This window comes from Girardinichthys multiradiatus, chromosome 23 (genome assembly GCF_021462225.1).
Source record: "Girardinichthys multiradiatus isolate DD_20200921_A chromosome 23, DD_fGirMul_XY1, whole genome shotgun sequence".
NCBI classification, from domain to species: Eukaryota; Metazoa; Chordata; class Actinopteri; order Cyprinodontiformes; family Goodeidae; genus Girardinichthys; species Girardinichthys multiradiatus.
Genome location: NC_061815.1, coordinates 39,654,371 through 39,681,605, shown reverse-complemented (window position 1 = coordinate 39,681,605; position 27,235 = coordinate 39,654,371). Strand labels below are relative to the sequence as shown.

Genomic DNA, 27,235 nt, shown 5'->3' with positions numbered 1-27,235 from the left:
AACCTTACAAAATGTGCTGTGCAAAAGCCAATTAGTATGATAAAAAGAGAGTATTTCTAAAAAAAAAAGGAAACCACGCGTGAGTGGTGGCTGCAATAAAACTTCAAGGGATTTTAAAACAAGCATTTTATTTGAAAAAAATCCCAATTAAATAAAATGTAGGTACTGCGAGAATAAAAGGAGATTATAAAAAATAGCACACAGTCAAACAGCCAACTAGATTTTCTGATGATTTACTAAACGGTATTAGAATTGTGAGCTGCTTGAATCATTAAGCAGACCGAAAAAGACTAGATCAGTGGTTACAGGTGTGCATCACTTCGGATACCACTAGAGGGCAGGAATACGTATTTCAACCGGAAAACTGTGAATAGAGGAAGAAGAGCAACCGTTGTTCTCCATCATTGTAGCCTCCCAACGTTTTCGCTGTTTTAGACTGTAGCACGTTGTTAGCCTTCATGCTTTGATTAGACTACGTCGATGATTTAAACGTGGCGCGTTTGCACTTTTAGTCCAAAGCGTCGAAGTGTTTTTTCCAACGTGTGGGAAAGTTATCGTCTAACGTTGAATAACTGTCTCGCCTACATCAGTGGCGCTTTAATCGCCATTTTGCGCGTTCAACGTCTCGAAACTAGCAAAAAGGTATTTACCAAACAAAATTATCCGCAATTAAGATTCGTTTTAATGTTCCTTTTTTTTTAAAAATAAATCAATTTCTTGTGAGTTAGCTGACCATAGCGCCCTTTCTTTGTTTTGCAGAATGGCCGAGGCAGACCGACCGGGGAAGCTCTTCATCGGTGGACTGAACACAGAGACCACCGAGAAGGCCTTGGAGCAGTACTTCAGCAAATATGGCAGGATTGTCGAAGGTGGGAAAGAAACCTCCGCACTTATAACTCGTTTTTGGTATTCCATTGCTTTAACACCGAGTACACCGCTTATGTATTGCTGTAATTAATAGAAACTTAAATTCTCTACATTGTTCATGTTATAGTATTTTTAAGTTGCATCTCATTCCTTCTATCAGTTTTTAAAAAGAATATTTATACCTTCGTATAAACTCAACATGTTTCATTTTAAGTTTCGATGGGTATATTTAGAGTTTTTTTTTTTTCTGAAAACGTTTTCATTTAAAAATGCATTAAAAGAAAGTATAAAAGCCAAACAGGTTGTGTGTGTGGAATAAAGAGACAAATGGTGCCATACTGGAGTATTATATGTGCTTGGGTTTACATTAAAGATGCTTAATAGCTGTGAGCCCCATTAGACAACAAATGACAGTATCAGTTTGTTGTCTTACATTATCAATAGGAGTTCTTGAAAATGCTACCCACAATGATAAGAAAATCGGGTTTTGTAGATTATAGGAGCACAAACAGCAGCTGCAGTCTCTTATGGTGACGGACCTGTTTTGAAATTATTAGTTGTAATCAAACTTTAGTCTTATTTTATAGTTCTTTGTGGCAATTCAAGAGATGCAATAAAATAAAAATGAAAAATGTCGTACATGTTAAAAAATGTTTCACTGTTAAAATCAGTTTTGTTAAAAAAAATAATTCCAGTTATCTCACCTTTTTGTTTCAGTACTTCTAATGAAGGACCGTGAAACAAACAAATCCAGGGGCTTTGCATTTGTAACGTTTGAAAGCCCAGCTGATGCAAAGGATGCAGCCCGTGAAATGAATGGAAAGGTGGGTTTTTGTTTTTCTCTTCCAGATAGTATCATTATGACATTTTTAGGTTCTGATTGTAATTGGAACTTTTAATCAGTCTCTAGATGGCAAGCCTATTAAAGTGGAGCAAGCCACAAAGCCCCAGTTTGAGAGTTCAGGGAGACGAGGGCCACCGGTCATGCATTCTCGAAGCCGGGGTCCTCCCAGAGGTCCCCGTGGGTCAAGGGGAGGCATTAGAGCAACTTCTAGAGGTAAGTCTACACTGAAGAGTGTGCTCTAAGTAGCTATAATTTTGCTGGGGGGAAAAAACAAAAATTGGATTAAATAAAATCGCTCCAAATCAAAAACACACATCCAACAAAAAAAATGAGGTATGGAATCCAACATACCTTCATATATACGACACATATTCAGAAGAATCAGATAGGAGAGAGTCACTGCTGTCTGGACTTGTTCTGCTCCAAAGTCTGCCATGGCAATAACGAGGACAAGGACTTTAAATGGCAAAACTGCAGATTATCGACCGTGGTAAAGTTAGTTTTAGGTTGGTTATTGGAGATTCACGTTGGCAGTTTGATTACCGGTGCTGCGTCAACCTCTAAAAGTTCAGATTTACCAACTCTTGCGTCTGCTGCTTTGGACGAACTGTACGTGCGTCAGATACTTGAAATCTCAAGACGTACAGCGCGTGAACTGCATCCAAACGTGCTGCGCCAGACGTGTGAATCCTACCGCAGTGCCCACCATAGACTTAGCATGAAAACCTGATGCTCAAATCGCGTTTGGTCTGAAGGCACCATTAGAATTTCACTCAGAATCAGCTTTATTGGCCAAGTATGCGCACAAACAAGGAATTTGACTTCTGTTCCACTTTGCTTTCAATAGTACGCACATTTTAAATATATAGACTTGCTGGAAAATTAAGATTTTTAAAAGTTTTTTAATTAACTCAGAGAAATGCTAAATTTATATCTGTATTTCAAGACTACTATGATTCAGAAGATGGAGATGGTTACTTTAGTCGGATGTCATCAAGAGGTCCCCCTCCAATGAAACGAGGTCCCCCAGTTCGCAATGGAGGTCCTCCACCCAAGAGATCGGCTCCGTCTGGTCCTATGAGCAGGCGTGAGTATTTAAAACGGCCTCTTTCTTAAAATACTCAGAGAGAAAACAGTTTAGATTAACAAATGTTTTTTTTTCAGTGTTTCTGGTGTATGATTGTTAATTTGTCATTTTAATTTCAGCTCCTATGAACAGAGACAGGGATTCTTATGGCCCCCCACCTCGCAGAGATTCAATGATGTCCAGGAGGGATGATTATCCATCATCAAGAGATGACCATTACAACCCTAAAGACGGGTAGGAAATATCAGAACCTGGGTTCATTGTGAATATTGAGTCAAACGTGTGGCATTTATAATGAACCTTTTTATAATTTCTAAACATAAAGCGGGAAATTGCCACACAAGAGGCATTGAAAATATTATTTGGATTAAAGTAATGTATGTGGTAAAGCTGTAGAAAATTTGACCTATAAACATTTCTTCTACCTTGTTAAACTCATTGGATTGGTTTAAATGACTTAAATGACTCATGGCATCGTGTGTTCAATGATTTCTAGATACTCCAGCCGGGATTACAGCTCAAGGGACCGGGACTACGGACCTCCCCCCAGGGATTGCTCATACAGAGAATATTCTAGTTCTGGCTCCAGAGATGACTATGGCTCAATGTCAAGAGGATACAGGTATGGTTGAGTTCAGAAGGTTTTAAAACGGTGTTAAAACCACACCAGGTCATCCAACAATAATGGCTTTATTCCTCTTTAAGCGACCGTGATGGTTATGGAGGTGGCCGAGAACCAAGAAGCTATATGGACCGTCCCAGTGGTGGCTCCTACCGCGATTCCTATGATGGTTATGGTAAGATACTGCTGCATGAGCATAATGAATGATTACTGTCACACAGGGGGAAAAACCACAAAAATAATCATGGCGCAGGGTGCAAAAGAAAGCTCAAGTTCAATACCTCCCAAGAGAAGAGCTCTGAACATAACTCCAACTGGCACATTTGTATTTTATTCAGACTATTGGCTTCCAGGCTAAAAGCTGAAATCAAACTATAAGCTCAGTCCACAGTCCTGTTGCCAAATTAATCAAGAACAGTGTGCAGCAATTTCATGCAAAGACGCTATGTGATTTGTCACACAGTGAATGCAACCATAAGGATCCCACAAAATCCATGGAAATGCCCATTTAATGTTGCCTAGAAAAGCACTCCCTCAAGGAATAATCTTCAAAAACCATCAAGACAAGTCAGAAAACCTCATCGTTTTCTTCACCTGGAACCCTTAAAGGAAAAATGGCTACCTGAGTAAATGGCATGCAGAAATGGAGTAACACTACTTACTTTTTCAATGTAGTGGATATTAATTGTTTATCAACTGCAACTGCTCATCGACTAAAATATCCACATTAAATCTAGAATTCATAAACTGATGGAAGATGAAAACATACAACCCATGAAATGTCGCAGGATAAATTCTATTGGCAAAAAGTGAGCACTTGACAGTGCAAGTAGTTTGTTGAAGTTGAACCTTGCCTGAACCATTACCTGAACCATTGACCCTGCAGGTAACTCTCGCAGTGCCCCACCTTCACGGGGCCCCCCACCATCCTATGGTGGGAGTGGTGGAAGCAGTCGTTACGATGACTATGGCAGCAGCTCCCGGGATGGCTATGGCAGTCGTGACAGTTACCCCAGCAGTCGGAGTGACCCATATCCTCCCAGCCGCGGAGAAAGAATGGGTAGGCAGGAAAGGGGCCCAGCCCCCTCTGGCGAGAGAGGCTACCCTCCTCGTGACTCGTACGGCTCAAGTCGTGGAGGGCCTCGTGGTGGCCGTGGTGCCAGTCGAGCTGATAGAGGAATGGCTCGCAGCAGATACTAAAATGGACTTGGAAGTGTCATTAATGAAAACGTTGATCTTCGTACATGCTTGACACATGTTTTGGAAGAAATCTGATGAATACAAACAGACAAAATGTGTCTAACTCTGTGACTTAGGAAGCTTAGCTTTGTATCTTTACTTTCCCAGTTTTTATGTGTATTTCTTTTCCCTTTTTTTAATATATAGTATTTCTTTACCTTTGTCACAGTAAAGTTAAATGTTTTTGTCAGTTCAGTGTAATTGGAATTTGCATTGCCCTATAAATATGGCTTTCCTACGCAAATAAAGCTTTTAGTTGTAACTCTACATCTGCTCATCGATTTTTCACATCAAGATTTCTGACGTGAATGTGGGGAAAAGTGACATCTCCTTTACACAGTTTTCTAATGCATAGGTGAGTCTGTTCGTGCTATATGATGGAGTGGAATGAAATATTAAACAAATGTGCTTCCAACTGGACACTACTGTTTGCAAGATGGAGAAAATGTTACTGTCAAAATGTTCCAATGTAGTTCCCTTTGGAAATGGATCCATCACCCTAGAGCAATTTGATGGCATGCAACGACAAAACCAAAGGGCAACAAGCAAACAGAACTCGACCGATAGTCATCAGCTGGTAAGCAAAGCAAACCTATTTGTCTCTCACCTGTAAATGAGTTTCTCATTGTCCTGTATTACACAATCTTCACTCCAGACAACTTTTGCCTCAGGGGACAATGCAGGAGGTCAAATGAAATAAGCCAATTTAAATGTTTTTTTAGCAGGTAAACATTTTTAAGAGCAACGACCTATGAGGAATCCTTCCTTTTGATCAACAAGGCTTTGACAATCTGAGCCCTCAAACATACCTTTTTGCCCAACGAGTTGTGCAGTTTCAAAGAATTGGCAACAATGTGTTTCGACATAAGTGACATCCAGTAAAAACTTTTGTCTTGGTAAAAACCAAGCAGTCATAAATTAAGTTCAGTTACCACACCCCTTCTACAAGCAATGCCCATTAAAAACTGAAGACCTGTGGAGAAAAGCCATCAACCCAACAGCCAAACGGGGAAAAAAATCACTATGGAGAAACTTGAAGTTGGATTGAGGACTACAATATTTTTATTTTTAATATCTTTATTTCTTTGTTCAATACACTCATAAGATGAGGACAACAAAGTTAATTGTTTTTCTCTATTTCAGGATGACCATCAAAGCAATGGCCGCTGAAATGTTCCTGAGTCATACCCTCCAGTTGTTGGACCGCTTTTTAACCAGTGCATCGTTTAACAACCTAAGTATGTCCAGCACATGGTAATGTCTTGACTTAGATGTGTGTACACGTTGGGCTGTGCAGCCAGTTGCTTTGACATTGTTTTTAAACAAGAGTGTAAAACAATTTTTTTCTTAGATCAGTTGCTTTCAATCTTATGGCAACTTAAAGTGTAACTAAACCCGTGTAAATGAAAAACCCAGACAAATTTTGGAAAATGCCACCAAAGTGGGCGGTGTCAGGATGAGTGCAGGGATTTGTTCAGGATGATGAGGGAAAGTGGCAGCTAGCTTAATTTGGTATATTAAAACATGGAGTGAGCAGAGCGACACTGATAGTTTCGCCATGGATAGATCTTTAAAGGTGGAGGATTTTTCACTCCCTTCATCATCAGAGGTTAAGAGAGGCTTTATGGAGCCCAGCGGGCTCACTGAGCCTTATCGGTTCGAGCAGCTGGCGCTGTCAAGGCAGTGGAGGAGCAGTTCAAACTCCTGACTCACTACGGGGGCATTTGTGAGGGCATGTACCAAGCTGTACCATTTGAACCAATAGGAAAATTCAACTGCAGTAACCACTGTTCAACCCAAAGAGGGCAGCACTAAGACTGTCTTAGGACAAATTTTGCAGAATTGAACCAGTAACATATAGATGGCACCTTTTGGCCCATTTTATATAGTTTTTCTGCAATAAATTAGATTTTCAGGTTTAGTTCCTCTTAAACATTAGTAAACCAGTGCAAGTTGGGGCCGAACAAGAAAGCACAACAGCACATTTAGTGAGCTGGGCTCCTTTCTAAATTCAGTGTCATAGTGGTTTCCATTTTAGTGGTAGATACATTCTATGGATTTTTAACTGTTCTGGTTTACATTGTTTTTGTTTTTACTTGTGCGATGTTACACAAAGTCATACAAGGAGTGAATTGTTTTAAAGGCACTATATTGAAAATTTGAAAATGTTTGCAATGCAAGTATCAGATCTAGGGCTGCACGATATTGGAAAATCTTCCAATAATGATGAGGGTAAATATTACGATGACTATCGGGTGTGATATATGCCTATTTTCTTCTTACCTCTCTCATCTGTGCTTCCTACACTGTGACCTTTTTAGCATTTTGGCCAATGTCATTTTTTCCCAGTGTGAGCATCTGCTGCTATCAGACTCTGTTCAGCTGGCTAAATATTGCAATGACATGTAAAATGCTAGTATATAACACAACAACAATTACTGCACCATAGTCCTTTGAGATCTGAATATTGCACACGCTGATACTGATATATTTGTTATATATCGTGCAGCCCTGAAATCGGGAACTTCTGGTTTACAGCAACAACCTGTCCTCTAACTGAATATAAAGTAAACTTATTGCGATCGTTCCCAATTTGTAAAACTAAATGAAACGTGTCTAGTTTAATTCTGTAGATCACCTACTTTTCTTTATTTACTGTTTTTTCAGGTTCTGGTGCAGCCCATCGTTGGAGTTGGCTGAAACCGTTTGAAGTGGGAAGAAAATCCAGACATGAAGACTTATTTAATTTTGCTATTTGTTGTAGTTTAAATAAAGTCTTTAAATGAGCTGTTTGTTTTTATTTTTTATTTAGATCATAATGAAACTGTGCAACTGAGACAGATATTAGGTAATGCCGTTATGTTTAAGTAATTTTTCTGATAAACTCAATTTGAATCCTTCCATTGAGTTTCTAAAGTATGTTAGTTATGGTCTAGGAATACTGGATGAAATTAGTTAATATTTCACTCCTTATGCTTTGAAATATTGGGGTGCGCTCTAAACGTTTAGCACGGTTACATTCATTTTAAATCCTGGCCCTTGCAAATATATTCATACTCTGAGCTTTACACATGATTTCATGTGGGTCAGTTTTGAAGTTTTGTGTGTTTGACTAACAGAAAGATATGATTGGAAAGTCTAAGGAAACTACACGACTGCAGCTTGCATTTTTATTCTACTCTAGAATGCTTTGTAGAATCATCTTTCATGGAAATTACTGCTGCAAGTTTTTCAGCAATGTCTTTACCAGTTTTACACAGTTACTTTTTTCCCCATCTGTCAATTCCAAAGTCTTGACAGATAAGTTGGATTTAGGTTATGACTTTGGACTCGTGACAAATTAACATGCTTTGCATCTAAACCAGAGGTGGCCGGCTCTAGTCCTAAAATGACCGTGTCCTGCGTGGTCCAGATGTTGCAGGCGAATCAAAATGCTGAATTCTCATGTCCTGAAAGAGCCTGCAAATGAATCCTTTATATGATTAAGTTTCATTAAGAAAATAAATTTTTAGTGGCTTTTGACTTTTTTTTTTTTTTTTTGTAGTCCACACAGATGTGCAGTGTTAGTTTTCCTCCATGCTGTGTTTTATATTGTGGATAATGACATTCTTGCTGCTTCTTTTGGCTCTGGAGCTCTTTGAGTTACAAGCTTCTCGACTGCTTCTCTGATTAATGCTTCCTTTGCTAGACCTGTCCCTTTAGGTCAATAGTTATGTCTTGGTAGGTTACCAGTTTATATTGAGAATAGATCACATAAATGTGGAATCTATTATCACTTTTACCACTTAAGTGACTTATAAAAGCAGTTGTTTGCAATGGACTTTATTTAGGTTTATCAGAAAAAGGTGGGCTGAATACATATGCACAGCACACTGTGACAAAGTGTGAATAATTTTATGGGCTATGAACACATTTGCATGTGCAACTATTTTGCAAAACCAATTGCTAAACACCCTCATGCAAAAAATATCCTGATGCATGTAAGATAAGAGTTACATTCCTCGTTTTGTGAACCTACAGGTCCTTCTCAAAATATTAGCATATTGTGATAAAGTTCATTATTTTCCATAATGTCATGATGAAAATTTAACATTCATATATTTTAGATTCATTGCACACTAACTGAAATATTTCAAGTCTTTTATTGTCTTAATACGGATGATTTTGGCATACAGCTCATGAAAACCCAAAATTCCTGTCTCACAAAATTAGCATATCATTAAGAGTCTCTAAACGAGCTATGAACCTAATCATCTGAATCAACGAGTTAACTCTAAACACCTGCAAAAGATTACTGAGGCCTTTAAAACTCCCAGCCTGGTTCATCACTCAAAACCCCAATCATGGGTAAGACTGCCGACCTGACTGCTGTCCAGAAGGCCACTATTGACACCCTCAAGCAAGAGGGTAAGACACAGAAAGAGATTTCTGAACGAATAGGCTGTTCCCAGAGTGCTGTATCAAGGCACCTCAGTGGGAAGGAAAAAGAGTGGCAGAAAACGCTGCACAACGAGAAGAGGTGACCGGACCCTGAGGAAGATTGTGGAGAAGGGCCGATTCCAGACCTTGGGGGACCTGCAGAAGCAGTGGACTGAGTCTGGAGTAGAAACATCCAGAGCCACCGTGCACAGGCGTGTGCAGGAAATGGGCTACAGGTGCCGCATTCCCCAGGTCAAGCCACTTTTGAACCAGAAACAGCGGCAGAAGCGCCTGACCTGGGCTACAGAGAAGCAGCACTGGACTGTTGCTCAGTGGTCCAAAGTACTTTTTTCGGATGAAAGCAAATTCTGCATGTCATTCGGAAATCAAGGTGCCAGAGTCTGGAGGAAGACTGTGGAGAAGGAAATGCCAAAATGCCAGAAGTCCAGTGTCAAGTACCCACAGTCAGTGATGGTCTGGGGTGCCGTGTCAGCTGCTGGTGTTGGTCCACTGTGTTTTATCAAGGGCAGGGTCAATGCAGCTAGCTATCAGGAGATTTTGGAGCACTTCATGCTTCCATCTGCTGAAAAGTTTTATGGAGATGAAGATTTCATTTTTCAGCACCACCTGGCACCTGCTCACAGTGCCAAAACCACTGGTAAATGGTTTACTGACCATGGTATCACTGTCCTCAATTGGCCTGCCAACTCTCCTGACCTGAACCCCATAGAGAATCTGTGGGATATTGTGAAGAGAACGTTGAGAGACTCAAGACCCAACACTCTGGATGAGCTAAAGGCCGCTATCGAAGTATCCTGGGCCTCCATAAGACCTCAGCAGTGCCACAGGCTGATTGCCTCCATGCCACGCCGCATTGAAGCAGTCATTTCTGCAAAAGGATTCCCGACCAAGTATTGAGTGCATAACTGTACATGATTATTTGAAGGTTGACGTTTTTTGTATTAAAAACACTTTTCTTTTATTGGTCGGATGAAATATGCTAATTTTGTGAGATAGGAATTTTGGGTTTTCATGAGCTGTATGCCAAAATCATCCGTATTAAGACAATAAAAGACCTGAAATATTTCAGTTAGTGTGCAATGAATCTAAAATATATGAATGTTAAATTTTCATCATGACATTATGGAAAATAATGAACTTTATCATAATATGCTAATATTTTGAGAAGGACCTGTATGTCCATTTGTACATGAAACCATCCGCTCTGTCTCGGCTTGTGCTGCTTTGCAGGGGGAAATACAGCACCCTGTGTATTGTCGAGGTGCCTGTTTGCCAGTAGGGGTGATCATCAGTTTTGCGTGTAGTAACTGCGTCGTCCAACCTCCCCCCATTTTTTTTTTTTTTTTTTTTTTATACTTCTAGCAGAAGTGCGGATGTGAGTTGCATATTGATACGGAACAGGCCGCCACTTTTTGTTTTAGCAATGCGGGCTTAGGCAATGACCATTTCGTGGAGCTATGAATCCCGAGGAGCAGACGGTAACGTGGTTAATATCGTTAGGGGTGCTCAGCTCGCCCAAAAAGAACATAGCGGACCCGGAGGAGTTTCTGAAAACATCACTCAAGGATGGGGTCGTCCTGTGTAAGCTCACGGAGCGACTCATACCTGGCTTCACACCCAAGGTGAGCTGCTGATTTATTAAGTAAACAAATGTCAAACGATCGACTGATCTCGGTGAAAACAAGGGAGGGGTTTGACGAAAGTGATACCGACAGGAACTTCTGTCTGCAGCCCAGGCCTTGCATTCTCCACCCGACCTGTAAGTTTTGACTGCAGAACATGTTTCTATGACTTGTACGACGAGTGCTGCATCGAATTAAAGTGGCTTTCTTTCGAGTTTAAAGTCAACAGATTTCAATAGGTGATTTCCTGTGGGAAAAAAAAAAAAAAAAATGTTCCGCATTCTTGATCTGACTGAGTAGGTCAGTGTGAACAGCTACTAAAACAAGACATTTTGTCACAAGAGTTCACCAGACAGTTCACACGTTTAAATAGCTCTACCAGGAGATCTCACAAGAGCAATGGTATGTTGACTCTTTAATGGGATCAACGTGAATTTGTAAATGTGGAGATAAGAAAGTTGATCATGATAACAGTTGCAAATTCTGGTCGCCACTTCCTCTTGTGCGGCTGCTGTTCCCGGTGTTGTGTCGAGATGTGTTTCCCCACCCCTTCTGCCCTGCTGTCAAGCTACTGCGCGTCTATACGAGGTTTTACGGTGGAGGGCATAATCTCATGGCGTGTTCAAGTACACCTTGTACACTAGGATATCTATTTGAAACTAACTGGAATGAATTCCAACCATTTTTATTACTAAATATCGCCACCTTTTAACAAGAGCTACACGAATCATTTTCTGGTTTTACGGTTGAACACTGATTCTATTAAATTATTATAATAAATCTTGAATCAGTTGGTCACTTTTTAAATGCTAGGAAAAATGTTAATAATATGATCAGAACATTTCAACATGATCTTAATCAAAAGCAAATAAGACACCTATTTTTATTGAGAGAATGTTTTACTCAAAATCTTTAATTTTATAATAAACGTCACGGACAGAAGCACACAACCAGGAAAATTAGCATTCTGAAGTTTACATGCATTACCTTCGTATATGGAAGAATGACCTTGTAGGTTGTGCTATTTGGGTCAGAGGTTTTGAGTCCACGAGAAATTTCTTTAGATTTTTCCCATGACCTTACACAAGGAAGGAGTGTCTTTGAGGTGTTCCATTATATGTCCGAAGATGTATCTCCGATTCTGTCAGTTGTGGTGAATTATCCTATCAGAAGCTGACAAATTCAATTCAATTCAAAAATACTTTATTAATCCCAAAGGGAAATTAAGTAAGACAAATAAATTAAGACAAAGGCATGACACCATCATCAACATCTAGGGTTTCCCAGTGTGTGTTTAGAGACATAGTAATCTTAGCGTATTCTCATTATTCTAGAATTTAGCAATTACTAATAATTTTTTATATTAGTCAACTTAACCTGAATGCTTAATTGAGACTTATTTAACTTCCACGGAATCTATAGTTTTTGGCAAGGTTAAATACAACTCAATATATAAAAGTTATTTGATCTCTTACATTATTTCTATTAAAAAAATATGTTATTTGTACATCAAATTTAAATACATCAAGCCATAATAGTCTTAAAATGCCAGAACGTAAAATTGTTAAATAAAAGACCATGGTGACATTTGATCTAACAAAGACGATTTCATTATTTTGGCTTATTGCACTGTAGATACCGTAGTGTACGACTGCACCTGAATGCACCATGTCGGCCGTAAAACTCCGTTTAAAAACGAAGCAGGTGAGGGACCGTGTCTCGACGGGGGGAAATCGTCTCGACGTAACATTGGTGCGAACTCCCTTTTGAGAAGTATAAAATAGAACGCAACCGGAAGTTGCCGCTTGTCTTTTTCACGAACTATTTTCGGTTTGGTTTCATGTAATTACCCCCGCGTACTTTGTACTCGTTTGTAATACAGGCTTTTATTTTGAAAGTCGTCAAAGCGAGCGGATGTTTTGCTAAAATGTGGCTTCATTGCATTTCTTTGGTTTATGAAGGCACAGAGGAGATTCTTTAGCCATTCAGTTATAGTTAGAATTGTGAGGCGCCACGTATTGAAAGCCTTTACAATCTTCTGTTTTTTTGAAGTGACACTAAAGCTAGAGTTGTGTCGAGCTTGAAGAGGTAATGTGTGTCATTTGCCAGCTTGGCTCACTAAGCCGTGGTGTGGGTTTATATATTTATTTCTTGTGCTCAGTATTCCCAGGATCCGAGAACTGAAGCTGACTGCATCTCCAACATCAGGGAGTTTTTAAGAGGATGCTCCTCGTTGAAAGTGGAGGTAAGTTCCCTCAGTGAGTCTTCTTTTTATGACCCTTTTCTGTCGTTATCTCTTTATTCCGGTCTTGTAGTCTGCTGCAGTCCACAGGGGAAGCTTTGATCACACTCTTTCTTGTGTTGTGATCTGTTTATCATGTTGGAATACATGTGTAGGAAGGCACATCCAGACATCCGGCCAAAAACAACTGTGGACAAAGTAAGATTGGGATTTTATTTAAATTTATTATCTGATTTAGTTCCTCCAAGTAGCAATAAATCATTGCCTACTTCCATGTAAGGTTCTCACAGACCTCCATTGCAGGTTTCTGTGTTAGAAAAGGGAAATTGCAATGGTCTGCTATGAGATTCACAAAGTATGATATCCTTGAATACAACTCTTACAATTTTATGGCATTTACATTTGTAAATTTTTATAACATAATCTAAATGTCATTATTATTAAACTGCAAAATAAGTTATTCCTACTGCTACTAAAATATTTTAATTTATTGATTATTGCAGTTATAATAATGGTATTGATTACATTGTTTTGATTTTATGCTTAAGCAGAATATACTGTAGAATACACAACCAATAAATTTTGTAGTAGTTTTCAAGTGCCTATTGGGCAGAATATGACACCTTTTTGCCTCAAATAGCCATGAGTCAGTATGAGATTATAAAGATATGATAATCTTGTATACAAATACAGGGGTTGGACAATGAAACTGAAACACCTGGTTTTAGACCACAATAATTTATTAGTATGGTGTAGGGCCTCCTTTTGTGGCCAATACAGCGTCAATTCGTCTTGGGAATGACATATACAAGTCCTGCACAGTGGTCAGAGGGATTTTAAGCCATTCTTCTTGCAGGATAGTGGCCAGGTCACTACGTGATACTGGTGGAGGAAAACGTTTCCTGACTCGCTCCTCCAAAACACCCCAAAGTGGCTCAATAATATTTAGATCTGGTGACTGTGCAGGCCATGGGAGATGTTCAACTTCACTTTCATGTTCATCAAACCAATCTTTCACCAGTCTTGCTGTGTGTATTGGTGCATTGTCATCCTGATACACGGCACCACCTTCAGGATACAATGTTTGAACCATTGGAGGAACATGGTCCTCAAGAATGGTTCGGTAGTCCTTGGCAGTAACACGCCCATCTAGCACAAGTATTGGGCCAAGGGAATGCCATGATATGGCAGCCCAAACCATCACTGATCCACCCCCATGCTTCACTCTGGGCATGCAACAGTCTGGGTGGTACGCTTCTTTGGGGCTTCTCCACACCGTAACTCTCCCTGATGTGGGGAAAACAGTAAAGGTGGACTCATCAGAGAACAATACATGTTTCACATTGTCCACAGCCCAAGATTTGCACTCCTTGCACCATTGAAACCGACATTGGGCATTGGCATGAGTGACCAAAGGTTTGGCTATAGCAGCCCGGCCGTGTATATTGACCCTGTGGAGCTCCTGACAGACAGTTCTGGTGGAAACAGGAGAGTTGAGGTGCACATTTAATTCTGCCGTGATTTGGGCAGCCGTGGTTTTATGTTTTTTGGATACAATCCGGGTTAGAACCCGAACATCCCTTTCAGACAGCTTCCTCTTGCGTCCACAGTTAATCCTGTTGGATGTGGTTCGTCCTTCTTGGTGGTATGCTGACATTACCCTGGATACCGTGGCTCTTGATACATCACAAAGACTTGCTGTCTTGGTCACAGATGCGCCAGCAAGACGTGCACCAACAATTTATCCTCTTTTGAACTCTGGTATGTCACCCATAATGTTGTGTGCATTTCAATATTTTGAGCAAAACTGTGCTCTTACCCTGCTAATTGAACCTTCACACTCTGCTCTTACTGGTGCAATGTGCAATCAAGGAAGACTGGCTACCAGGCTGGTCCAATTTAGCCATGAAACCTCCCACACTAAAATGACAGGTGTTTCAGTTTCATTGTCCAACCCCTGTACCAAGGTACCATAGTATTAACTTATAAATTAAGCTCAAAATATAGAATGAATACCCACAAACTCTAACAGTAGTTTAAAAATAAACATTCTTGTTACCAAAAACGTGATCCCCTTCCTGCCATTCTGCTTCTTATAGAGTAACAGTGGAAGTGTAATAAACAAATACTGGCCGATTATTTTGCCGGGCTGTCTGCTCGGTATGTCAGCCAATAGTCTGCTGCGTAACAGACAACTGCAGACCTCCATTTCTGCTACCTGTACGACCCCTTCTCTTTTCCAATGGTTACAATCAGTCTGACAGAGAGAGGTATCCCCAATCCTTGTGGTTTTTAGTATAACAATGGCCACTAGTGGGCTCTACATGGACAAACTCTTATCAGTTTATTATTTTACTTAGTACCCCTACACATAGCCCATTCTAAAATGGCCAAACTCTAACACTTAGTAGTTTATTGTAACCTCCGCAACAACCCCGCACCATTCCAAATGTAAAATGCCTTTAGACGACGTGTTGTGAATTGGCACTATATGAATAAAACTGAACTAAATTAAATTAAAACAATGCTGAGTTACCAAGACCAATTGGCGGGCGGCACTCTTTTAGTTTGCACAAGATAACCGTCTGCGTTTTTTCACAACCAGAAGTATTTTTCAAACAACCGAATTTTTCTTTTTTGTAAGCAAGTGAAAAGTGCAGTAGCTTTCTTTCAGTCAGTTTCAGTCTAGTGCTTCTTTTCCACGGACTCTTTTTAGGCTCCACTCTACTCGGCACGGTACCTGTTGTGTTTCCACTGACCCACTGATGGCTGGAGCTCTAGCAGCTAAAACCCCGCCTCCAGCCGCCAGTGTAGTGGCACTGTTAACGTTATTGTGTGACATTGTCACATTAAAGTAATCTGCATCAAATGATAAAAAAAAAATAAAGGAAATACAAATATTTGCATGATTGTATATTCCATACAGTCTTTTATACATTTTTTCATGTATAAAATCAGCAGGCCTACCAGAACTGCAATAAGGCTCACTGAAATTACTGAAATAATCATCAACTAATTTGGTAAATGAATAATTGTTAACTGGAGTATGCAGACTCTAAAACATGCCATTTACTCAAAGAACAACCCACTCAGAGCAGTAATTAGGCTAAACTTGCTAAAAAAAATAAATACATTTTGCATTTAAGATGAAAAACCTTTTTTGTCTGTAAATATCCTCTTCCCAGAAATCCTCAAGTGACATAGCTTTAGCTTGACCTGGTTCAAATCCTGTAAAAAAGATATCCTATTAAGCACCTTTTGCTGTCCGCTTATTAATCGAATAATCAACAGAGTAATCGATTAGCAAAATAATCGTTAGTTGCAGCCCTCCTTGGAAGCAGGTATGAAAAAAGTAGGTACTTTTACAGAAAAAAACAGTAATGGAAACGCTCACAAAGCGGGCCGAGTCGAGTAGAGCCAGTCCAAACAGAGCCAGTGGAAAAGGGGCATAGCAGTGCTCAGCAGCAAGTGGGGGAGGGGAGTGTTGCTTCATGCAGCCTGGGAAAACTTTGACTCACTCTGGCAGCCCATTAAAGGGGCTGTAAACCATAGAAATGATATGATGGAAAATTTGTTTAATTAAAAAAAACGTACCTTTTAAAACCTTAGTAAACCTTGAAAACACTCTCGATCACGCCTAAACATGAATATACCATGTTGATATCAGGTTATTGATTAGTTAAAGTGAATGTTCAGTAGCCAGCCTGCAGTCAGCTTCCTAACAGACTGGTCATTTAAAACAAATCACCTGTGTTATGAAAACGGCGTCATCTTTCTAAAAGTGACGGCTGGTACTACTTTATTTTTCCATGATCATGACTTTCACAAATACAAATGTTTCCAAACAGTAGAATGTGTCCGCTAAAAATGTAGAAGCATTCTTTCAGCCAGCTGACAGGCAGACCACAGCAACAAGTGAGATAGGGGTAGTATTGAACATTATAGAGGGTATCATGGAAAATGTTAGGGGTTTTAAATTTTGTTACGTTTTTAAAAAATTTACTAGACTTTGATACGATAACTGAACACATACCTTGTTGTGAAATGTTCTTTCTTGTAAGAGTGTCTTCCTCCTTCCAGCCAGTTTTACAACTCACCAGGACATCGGCCATTAATGTCTCTCCCAGTCTATTATAAATAATCTGTTGTGGTTTTGAAACACATCACCTGCTCTAATTAAGCAGCGATTTGAGTCAGCGAGCCTGCCTCACTTAATGGTTCAGTAGTTCTGCCCAGCTGGCTTGTTATGTCTGGGAGGTCCTCTTTGCTTTTTATCCACCAACTCTGGTTTAGCCCATAATTAGAGGTTCTGCAACCAGACAGTAGGTCATTGGCAGAAGGTTTCTGAGAGGCCCTGTCAAACGTATCAGGATGTCTGTGTGGCTACAAAAATCTCTGCCCTTCCCTCAGTGATTATAGTTGGAGTATTTTCTTTTTGCCTTTTGCTCTGATAAATAAATAATGCCTGGCTGTCCTGTGACTTCATAAAGACAGCAGGCTAACTGCTTTCACTTCTGCTGGCAGATGACAAAAGAGGAAGCACCAAATCAATAATCATAAACAAGGCACACAATCTGAATAGTTTTTTATTTGGACTTTATTCAAACAATTATGCTGGAGTTTATTAAAGACACTCCCTCTGTTGATTTCATTCCAGAACACAGACAAAAAACTCAACCTAATGCAGCTCCTGACCCATGTTGAAGTACTCGGACTCTATATTTAAGATGTTTTATTTAAAATGTGAAACTTTATCCACTGGGGGGAAGACGATAGCTGTCTGAGTTGGGCTAACCTTGCAGTGTGAGTGCAGGGAAGTGGAAATAGAAATGCAAATGAGTGGTGTTCTGTGTTTTATTGCAAAAAAATAAGTTATGTCCAGCAGGTCTGTTTTCACCTTTCTCATGCAAGTCCTCTTTCTGTGTGGGTCTCTTTCTGTTGTTTGCGTTACAAGCAAGAATAAGAGTCTTAGGGTGAATCATGAAAGCAACAAAACTCACTCCTGTTCTTCCTTATAAAAAGAGCTAATTTTGACCTATTCTTTTGTTACGTTTCTGCCGCAGGAACATGTTCCAGGAACCTAGGGTATTTTTACAGGGCCATAATTTAACGCCCTTGTTTTCTACTGCATATGCAGGGTTAAACAGGTTATTCACGTACAATTTTACTTTTGAAAAGAAGCCCTGATGGGAAGGTAGTTATTTTCACATCACTCTATACTTTTGGGGAGAGGTTTTGTTGAAGGAGGGTCCTTAGCATTTTGGATTGGCGTAATATTCTTAGTAATTTCTTCTGGTCAACCCATTTTAAAATCCTCTTTAGTTTATATTTTCTGTAAAAATAAAAATGAACTCACCAAGTTCTGTCTGCAGACGTCTGATTTATTTATTTTTACAGTTTGCAGTCGGAAAACCATAAGAACGCCACCGGTTGTTGGAATTTTGACACAAAGTCTGAGGTTGCTCAGTACACCCAGAGTTCAGTTTGAAATATGGCCGCCACACGTTGAAAACAGTGAACGTTTCAGATATAAGCTATTTTTTTTATAATATTCTGTTTGTATCTCACTAAATTGGCATCGGCACACATAGTACTGTACTGGTTAAATGTTCCGTTACTGTGTGAAGACATAACACGGAGAGAAATACCGTCTCTTGTTGCCTGCAGTAGTTAGCATTACAATAATTAGCTAATTCTACTGGTTTTCCTACTTAACACAGAGGTTGTGACATCATACCCAGTTCTGACTCCCGACTTCAGAAACAAATCAAACACATGGTGAATCTTTCAGTAAATGTGACACATTTAAAGATTTGAAATCTAAAGGATTTCAGTTCTTACCTTCTGAGGCAGGAATATGAATTTGCAGAAAAATGTTTCAGCTTGAAGGAAACGAGACGTGCAGCACACCTGTGCATCCTTAAGTGTTATACATTTACTCAGTCTGAACTTTATTTCGGTGTGTTTAGATTTTTTTGAACAAGAACTTGACCTTGACCACTTGCTTGACCAAAATATAGAGCTGCACATTATATCTACAATATATTGTCATCGTAATATTAGTGTGTGCAATATCGCAATTGAAAATGAGTGCTTGAATCCAATACATGGTAGGATATTCTATTTGAGTTGCAATGCATGCCAGTAATATTTTGGGCTTGTTGGAAAGACTTCAGCTGCCCTTGATGCCCACACTCGATATATATTTTTAGTGACTGAGATTCCAACACTCACAAAAAGTGGTGTGGGGAAAAAAACAAAAATATAAGGTCAGTAAAATGTGGGTTAGTCGCAGTCTATATCAGAATCACAGTATTTAGCAATCGCATTGCAAAGACATGTTTTCTTAAAATTGTGCAGCTCTAATACCAATTTACTCTGGTTGTGTAACGTAAGGCTTGAACGTACTTCTCCACGTCTTAACATCTTAGCAACGCAAACGTTTTCACACAATTTAAAAACAAAAATCTCAGCTGAACCACAACATTTCACTCAGACAGAGTTCTCTCTATGATCTCATAGGTGGTGATTGCTTTTTTTTTTTTTTTTTTTGCTCCTGATCGGATGCTTGGATGACTTTTCCTGCTGTTTTTTGGCAACACCGTTTAAATGGGGTTATTATTGTTGTTTTTAGCATGCACAGTCAGTGTGGTCAGAATAATTTGCAGATGCCAGAGGACCGCTACGGGTGACATATAATGCGTCATAAAGGCTTGGCAGCAGAGCAGACAGTGTAGTGGGCTTGGAGGTATGAATTTGGCCTAGAGCTGGGCAATATGGACAACAAAATGATCACAATATTTTTTTCTGTGTCAAACTGTTTCAATAATTGTGACAGTTTCAAATTAAAAGTCTAGTTTCCAACATAGTATCTGTTTTCAAAACAAACTTAAAGAACAAATTAAAGTGAGTAATAGAAAAATTTATGATAAATATATTTATTTAAAAAAATTGTCATAAACACAGAATCACCAAATTCTCTTGAGAATTACAATACTTAATGTATTAATTATGACACTTTTTCAACTAGCAATATATTCATGTACAAATTCCTTTTGCAGTACTCTTTAAAAATGCAAATCTGTTCACACCGCTGTCTGCAGTTCCTTCTTCATCTTGAAAAAATGCTGAAATAATGGAGACCTCTTCTTACGTCAAGAATATTTTATTTTTAAAGCTTACTTTGTTGTTTCTGACATTTACTATTTCTCGCTAAATGGAATTGAATTAGTTTTATTGCCCACACAAATTACGCCACACAGTCAAATGAAATTATGAACTGTATAAGAGGAACTTGTATAGCGCTTTATCAAGTCTCTAGAGAGACCCCAAAGCACTTTACACTACAATCAGTCATTCACCCATTCATACACTGACAATGTATGACACTGACATGTGTACTGACCTGGGGCGCACCGACAGAAGTGAGGCTGCCATCAGCCCTCAGCAGGCCCAAGGACATGACTGAGATGGACAGGGGGTTCGAACCAGCAGCCCACTGGTTACAGGAAGAACTCCTACCACCTGAGCCACAGCCGCCGCTAGGAAACTAGGAGATAGCTGACACAAAATGCTGGTAATTTTCAACCAGAAGAGTATGTTTAGCACCCTCTCACCTCAAAACTCCATCAACAGTCCAGGCTAGATCCAGTTATGGCTGTTTTCTGGGGGACTTCAATATGGTAATCTTTTTTGGCTTTGGTTCCTGCAGTAGAAATGACACGGGAACAAGAATGGCCCGTGATAACTACCTTAGTTTCTGAAAATGTTCCTTCAATGGGTTGTAATCCTGATCTGTAGAAATCTGGGTGATATACGTTCAGGGTAACATCATAGAAACATGCTTTATGCCAAGGTTTAATTGATCCCAGTTTGTTTGAACAGATGTTTGTTTTTTATTTTATTTTTATTCTGATTGTATTTTCTCTGTTGCTTTTCCATCCAGGGGTTTGAACCAGAGTGGTTATACACTGGAGAGAATTTTGGCAAGGTCCTGAATACGCTGCTGGGGTTCAACTTCGCCACACAAGGTCAATTTTTTCATGTTTCTTTATTTCCTCAGACGCAACCCGTCCAAGTTAAAGTCCCACACTGTTAAGATTGTTGGCTTCAATTGCAATGCAATGAGAAACATAAAATATTGAATACAGCAACATTTATTTTGTTTTAAAGTAAAATTAGTTTTTGTTCTAGATCCTATATGATTGATAATGAAATTTAAAGTATTTAGTTGTCAGTGGACAATCTATATGCGGAAACAACAGATTTTTCTGTCTAACATGATCAAACAGCTTTATTTAAGGCACAAAAGCAAGACCTATTCTTACTAATGCTAAACGTGAAACTAAACTCCAAATCAACTTTTTTTGCAGATAAACTGTATAAATTGGGCCCTAAGGGTGCTATCTTTATGTTACTGAATTTTCCTATTGATTCAAATGGTACAGCTTGGTAAACGTCTAAGTCACAGCCCCGTGTTTGGGGTATTGAACCATCTCACTCAGAGCAAGTCAGGAGTTGGAATTGTGAGTATTGATCATAGCGTTTTATGCTTTATACCTTCGATCATATGCTTTACTTGAGATAATATGAATCTACATGTAAACCCATGTTAACCGATGCTGCTAAAATCACTTTACCACTCAGAAACTAAACCCATTGTGTCCTCTGCTGCCTCGGCAGCGCCGGCTTCGGGCATCGCTGAGTCAGAGTCTCGAACTGATAAGGCTCAGGTCCGTTGGGCTCCTCAAAGTCTCCCTCAACCTCTGGTGATGAGGGGGGTGAAAAATCCTCCATCTCAAAAGACCTATCCGTGGCTAAACTACCAGCGTCGTGCTGCTCGCTCTCCATGTTTCAATATGTCAAATTAAGCTAGCTGCCACTTTCCTTCGTCCTCCTGACCACACCCCCGCTTGCACGGCCAAGTTCTTTCCAGTTTGGTGGCGTTTTTCAAAATGTGTCTGGGGCTATGCTTTCACATCGGGTTTAGCTCCACTTTAAATAGTAGAACACATGAACTATTACAATTATAATAATGTTATCTATTACATCTCTTCCACTTTAGTTTGATTTTTATGCACAGATTTATAAGAAAAAATGCTAAATAAACCCCTGTGAAATTTAGTTTTAGCTCATGCCACTAAATGTTGTACTCTATCGTTGTTCTCTTTACAGAGTAACACTGAGTAGAAGAAGCTCGTATTTGCCGGATAATTTAGGTGTTCTATGAGGCAGTCAGCCTGTAGTTTGAAAACGTCTTATCCTAGTTGATGCCCGAGTTTTGCCCGTGTTGGGACGTGAAAACTATTTCCAAACAGCTAAATTTAAAAAATATAGAAGCCTTTCTTCAGTAAGCTGACTTTAAACTGTACTGTATTACGGCAAAGTTCAGCGGTATATTTTTTCTTGTTTGTTTTTTTAACGTAAATCTTAGAAACTTCAGTATACTGTGACACCGGTAATCAGCCCATGCCTAACCTCAGTTTAACAAGTAGGGTATGATGATCTGGGACTGCCAGACATGAGTTAATTAGTTAATATTGTGTTAACATTACACTAAGGGCTTTGACCACTCTGTTGTAGACAAGCAGCTTGCATGGCAGTGTGTGCTTGTTTCATGCTGTGTGCTATATTTATTTATGCCTTAATGCACCTCAGACAGTGTCCTGTCTTTGCCTGTGTGTGTAATATTGTAATAAATGTGGTGCAAAGCCTAAACTGCTGTTGGAATGTGAAACCCAAAGCAAATTTTGCACCAACTGCTTCCTGGAGGAATGCTTGTTTGGAGTCTATAAAGAGATAACACCAAGCCTCTGTGCCGGATAAAAGCAATGCCTTAAAGTGATTCATACACAATGAAGAGACATATTTGCACTGGAGCTAATAATCAATTTAAACATTTTTAAATACCACTAGTATCTCTAAGCAGATGCTTTCATCTAAATTAGATAAGAGGTAGAAAGGCTCGAATAAGTCAACCTTAGATTGGAACTGGCTAATTTTACCTTTTGACTGGCTCTGATCGGTGAGCAGGCTGGCAGGTCAAATATTAAAACAGAGATTGTTTTCTTTCTCTATTCATTAAATGCATAAAAACTCCCATCATTTTTCACTCAATAAACACATCAACCAACCAAATAGCATTTGCACTTTTGGGAGTTCAGTAGAAATCAGATAGCGGTGAGGGGCATATGCTTTGATGCATAAATGGGGATATTCTTTTAGTTCCTTCATTTTCTGTTAGATTTAAATCTACCATGTCTACCAAATAATCTGCTGCACATTTTATTTATCTTTTTATGTATTAAAATCCTTAGTATTAGAGTCAGAATTACCAGGTAGGATCTTTAAGGAAAACTGAAAATCAATATCAGCTGGAAAAAACCCCGATCTGTGAATCTCTACAGCGAGGATCATATTTAGAGACTGTAAAGACCCAGTGTCTTGTTCAAGGACACATTTTATTTAAAAGAGGAAGGTGAAATTTACACAAGCAGTATTAATACTGAAAGATAGCCTTAGTAACCCCTGAGTTAAAGGGGCTCTGTTCTGCGATATAAGGGTCAGATTTTTCAGTATTTGAGCTGCTGATCAACAATCAGAGCCATCTCAAGATTTAATTATGACAATCTATCATTTTTGAATCATGGATTCAAAATGATGTTCTTATAAACAAGATCTGGAAAAATGTTGCTATTTTACTGCTAATTAGAGAAATTGAGAAAGTGCTCGCCAGTCTTATATCCTCAAGGACTACATGTTCATTTGATCTGAATTTCAGGGTTAAAAGGTTAATTGTGCATCACTTTCATTCCACATTCTTTGTGATTTTGAACAAGGATCAAACAACGTACAGTTGGCATGAAATGAGAGTGTCCTCCTGTGAGTGCTTCTGCTTGTTAGCCTGTAGCAGATTCGCCTTGCTGTGTCCGTTTTCATCCCAATAAAGGCGACAGAAAGGTTACCGCTCAGTGCATTGGCAGAACTGCACTCATACTGCAGGGCAGCTGACATCTACTGGTTTTAAATCAAAAGTTCCTCTGCTGCAGTGGCTGAGTGATGACATGGTCCAGGTGCTGACATAAATCTGATTTAGATTTTTCTCCATGGTTTCCCCTGCAATATAATTCCTATCAGAGACAGACATTGAAAGCTTTGGTTAAAATATGTTCAAGTAAGCAACATGGATACTGTGCGAAAGCTCTCTGATATTTGTTTATATTGTATACCTGGAGGCTGCAAGCTGCTCATTATTGTCGCTGCTGCTTGTTTTTGTTTCAGGCTTGTAATGTCAGATAAGGTTAAATCAGATTATCCTGTGAGTTATCATATTGTTGTAGCCTTTGTTTGTTTACTACCCTGGAGCCGTGCAGAGCAGCCGACCGTATTAACATGAATTAACATGAAGTTGTCAGCCTTCACTGTGATTGTGCACCTGCATGACGTGGTTGTGAACTTTTTCAAGGTGAGAGCAGGGAAATTCAAACTTAAATGTAACCATAATTTGAAGCTTCCTGTTCTGTCCATGCATCTCCATAGATTGTGCTCCTGAGCGATGTCCTCAGTCCGGTTCGTCCTCTCCTAATCAGACGACGTCTTCACACACGCTGTCCTCCATTAAATCCAAAGGCTCTCTGCGTAGACAATCTAAATCAGTGGTATGATCTGTCTTTTTTTTCAGCTTATATTTTGAATGTTTAAACACGTGTTTCTTTACAGTTTTCTTAATGCTGAGGTTGCTACACTTTACAATTCCTTCTTATGAAGAAATGATTTTTTTTTTAATTAAAAGTTCTGGGGGACAGAGAGTCAATGCGTGTGGCTGTGGTGGAGAACATGCTGCATGTGTTATTTTTTTCTTTTACATGTTGTGATAAAATAAAAACATTTTTTATGACTGTTTTTGGTCTTTACTAATTAGCAGATTGGTCTAAACTCTTATAATGCACTTTTTAAACACAAGAGACTTTGCTTAGAATTGTTCTGGATATAGTAAACTAAATGTAATCTTTGAATTTACTGAGCTGGAGCACTGTAAGGGTTACTCAGACTTGGCACGACCATCGTTTGTCTTGGGTGTCTCAGCTAAGAGTAGACAGCTTAAATATGACTGGCGTTAACATTTGTGTTGAGTGTTTTGACATTTCTACACGCAGAGCATGTGGCAGGGAGCCGTTAACAACACATTTAGCACACAGACGATGTTGATCGGCTTAATGTGACGAGAGGGAGGAGAAGGAGAGACTAAAATGGTTTGTGACCTAATAGAGCTTGGTGTGAGCGTGAAGACACTGATTGTTTTACACCAGTATAAAACAGCTGGACAGCTCGCAATTAGGGTAACCAGAACTTACATTAAGCTACAGAGAAAACTTACCGGGCATGCAGGCGATATGCTAATAGCAATAATGCTGGCAGACCTATTTATGCATGCGTTACAGCAGAGCTTCTTAAACCTTTAGTAAGAAAATACTTCAGATGGCTGGTTAATTGTTCTTGCAGTTTAAAACTGAAAATTACCTGTAATTATTTAGTAACATAATTTCTATTTATTGAATAGAGAGATCCAGGTGATAACTCTGGCACTTGAGATGAAACACATGAGGCCAGTGGGTCCTGCATGTTGGCACTGAACCTTTGGGATTCAGATTAGAAAGGCACCAATCAGTCCACCAGAGATCTGCTAATTTCCAAAGTTGCCACCTTTATCAAAGAACCTGCAAAACTTACTTGTGTGTGTTATGGCTCTGAGAAAAAATCTGAATGGGTCAAATCAGTATCAGCCAGGAAAACCTTGAGCAATGCATTTCAGATTAATGAAATCTAATCTAATTCAGATTGCTTGACTAATTCAGTTGCTTTGAGAGTAGTTTGAGGGAGGTTGTCCCCAATCTGTCTTGAACAGCTTCACATCTGTCTAAATGTCAGGTTGTTAGGTCAAGCTCTAGACCGTACCCAATAGTAATTTTTGGCCCCTTTTTTTCTGCCTATAAACACCTTTTTAATGCTTTGTTGAGACACAACTACTGGACGGAGTCCTAATTTTTAAATAAGGTTGTATTCTGCTACTTAAGCAGGTCTACAACGTATGGGTTTTCCCCTGGATGTATCCAGATGTTTGAGTTATATGTAATCTAAACAATGTCGCTATTAGAAAGCTACTTTCTTGAGGTGAGAGTCTCAGCTGGTATTGGCTCAGTTTTACAAAGCTTGTTGTATTGGCATCAATACATTTTTACATTAAAAAAGAATTACAATATTTGTAAAAAATAAATATAGAATAAATGTCTACATATGAAACCATCGGCACGGTTACAGGTAATAACGGCTTACCAATGTACTAATCTATGCAGACATAAATCTTTACTCAAACTGTGAAAAGACTATTTCTGCTGGAGATTGGACTTGACTCGCCTCTTTGAACAGGAAATGTCTGAAAATGGTGGAGGGGGGCACGTGATGGTGAAGGCCCGCTTCAACTTCAAGCAGAACAATGAGGACGAGCTGTCGTTCAACAAAGGTGAAGTGATCCTCGTCACACGGCAGGAGGAGGGAGGATGGTGGGAGGGGACGCTCAACGGCAGGACAGGCTGGTTCCCCAGCAACTACGTTCGAGAGATCAAGCCCTGCGGTGAGTTGGCTTTCTCTTGTCTGATAATAATGCTGCCTTTGTACTGTGGTGGCATTGGCCTTAAAATGTTTAATTTTTTGCACTTAATTGACTCTCTTATGCTTAAAAAGTAACTTCAGTAGAGTTAAAGAGCCCTCGCTTTAGTCATATGGGTGATATTCTTTTACTGATTCATTTAAACACAAAAAGAGATCAAAATGTTAATTGGTTTCCTGCTCAGATACAAAATGAAGGTTGTAGTGTGTTTAGATTGTTGTAAATGTGTTGTATTAATGTCTCTGAATTCCTCTTTAGAAAAACCCTTATCTCCTAAAGGAACTCCTTTGACCAAGAACTACTACAGTGTGGTGAGTTTCTGTCAAATGCAATTTAAAAAAATGCACTTTTAGGTGAAAAATAAATTAGAACACCCCCATATTTATTCCTACTTAACAAGGCTAAGATCACACAGGCGTATCGCATTAGTTGCTTTTGAATGAGGTTTGCCCCGTTTGATTTTTAGACATTCGGTTTGTTGTGCTGCTGACTGTTGAAGCGAGAGTGAACGCCATGGTGAGATCGAAACAGTTGCCTTAGGCCTTCTGGCAGATTGCTGCAGGTTCTGAGTCTAGTTAGAGATTTAAAAAGGTGTCAAAAGAACTT

At 39.3% G+C, this 27,235-nt stretch overlaps 2 protein-coding genes across 6 annotated transcripts in view; both read left to right on the top strand.

Moving 5' to 3' along the window:
• The first annotated feature begins 423 nt into the window (after positions 1–423).
• rbmx (RNA binding motif protein X-linked) lies at positions 424–7,445 on the top strand. Of its 2 annotated transcripts, none has more exons than XM_047354361.1 (10): positions 424–642; positions 760–869; positions 1,585–1,691; positions 1,771–1,924; positions 2,658–2,798; positions 2,918–3,032; positions 3,295–3,420; positions 3,504–3,595; positions 5,803–5,897; positions 7,327–7,445. In XM_047354361.1, the coding sequence occupies exons 2-9, from the start codon at positions 761–763 to the stop codon at positions 5,805–5,807; spliced, it is 849 nt and encodes a 282-aa protein (XP_047210317.1). In that variant the 5' UTR covers positions 424–642; position 760; the 3' UTR covers positions 5,808–5,897; positions 7,327–7,445. The 2 variants fall into 2 exon arrangements, with proteins under 2 accessions (XP_047210317.1, XP_047210316.1); XM_047354360.1 differs by having other exon boundaries at positions 4,307–5,897.
• A 3,012-nt stretch (positions 7,446–10,457) lies between these two features.
• Positions 10,458–27,235, top strand: part of arhgef6 (Rac/Cdc42 guanine nucleotide exchange factor (GEF) 6) — a 44,927-nt gene continuing 28,149 nt past the window's right edge. For 2 of the 4 annotated variants that reach the window (XM_047353014.1, XM_047353012.1), the window contains exons 1-6: positions 10,459–10,721; positions 12,883–12,966; positions 20,909–20,993; positions 24,502–24,620; positions 26,389–26,593; positions 26,888–26,940. In XM_047353014.1, coding sequence (XP_047208970.1) covers positions 10,557–10,721; positions 12,883–12,966; positions 20,909–20,993; positions 24,502–24,620; positions 26,389–26,593; positions 26,888–26,940 — 711 coding nt within the window. In that variant the 5' untranslated portion in view covers positions 10,459–10,556. Of the gene's footprint in view, positions 10,722–10,832; positions 10,859–12,882; positions 12,967–20,908; positions 20,994–24,501; positions 24,621–26,388; positions 26,594–26,887; positions 26,941–27,235 lie in introns of those variants that run through there. The other 2 variants (XM_047353013.1, XM_047353015.1) reach the window with 2 other exon arrangements.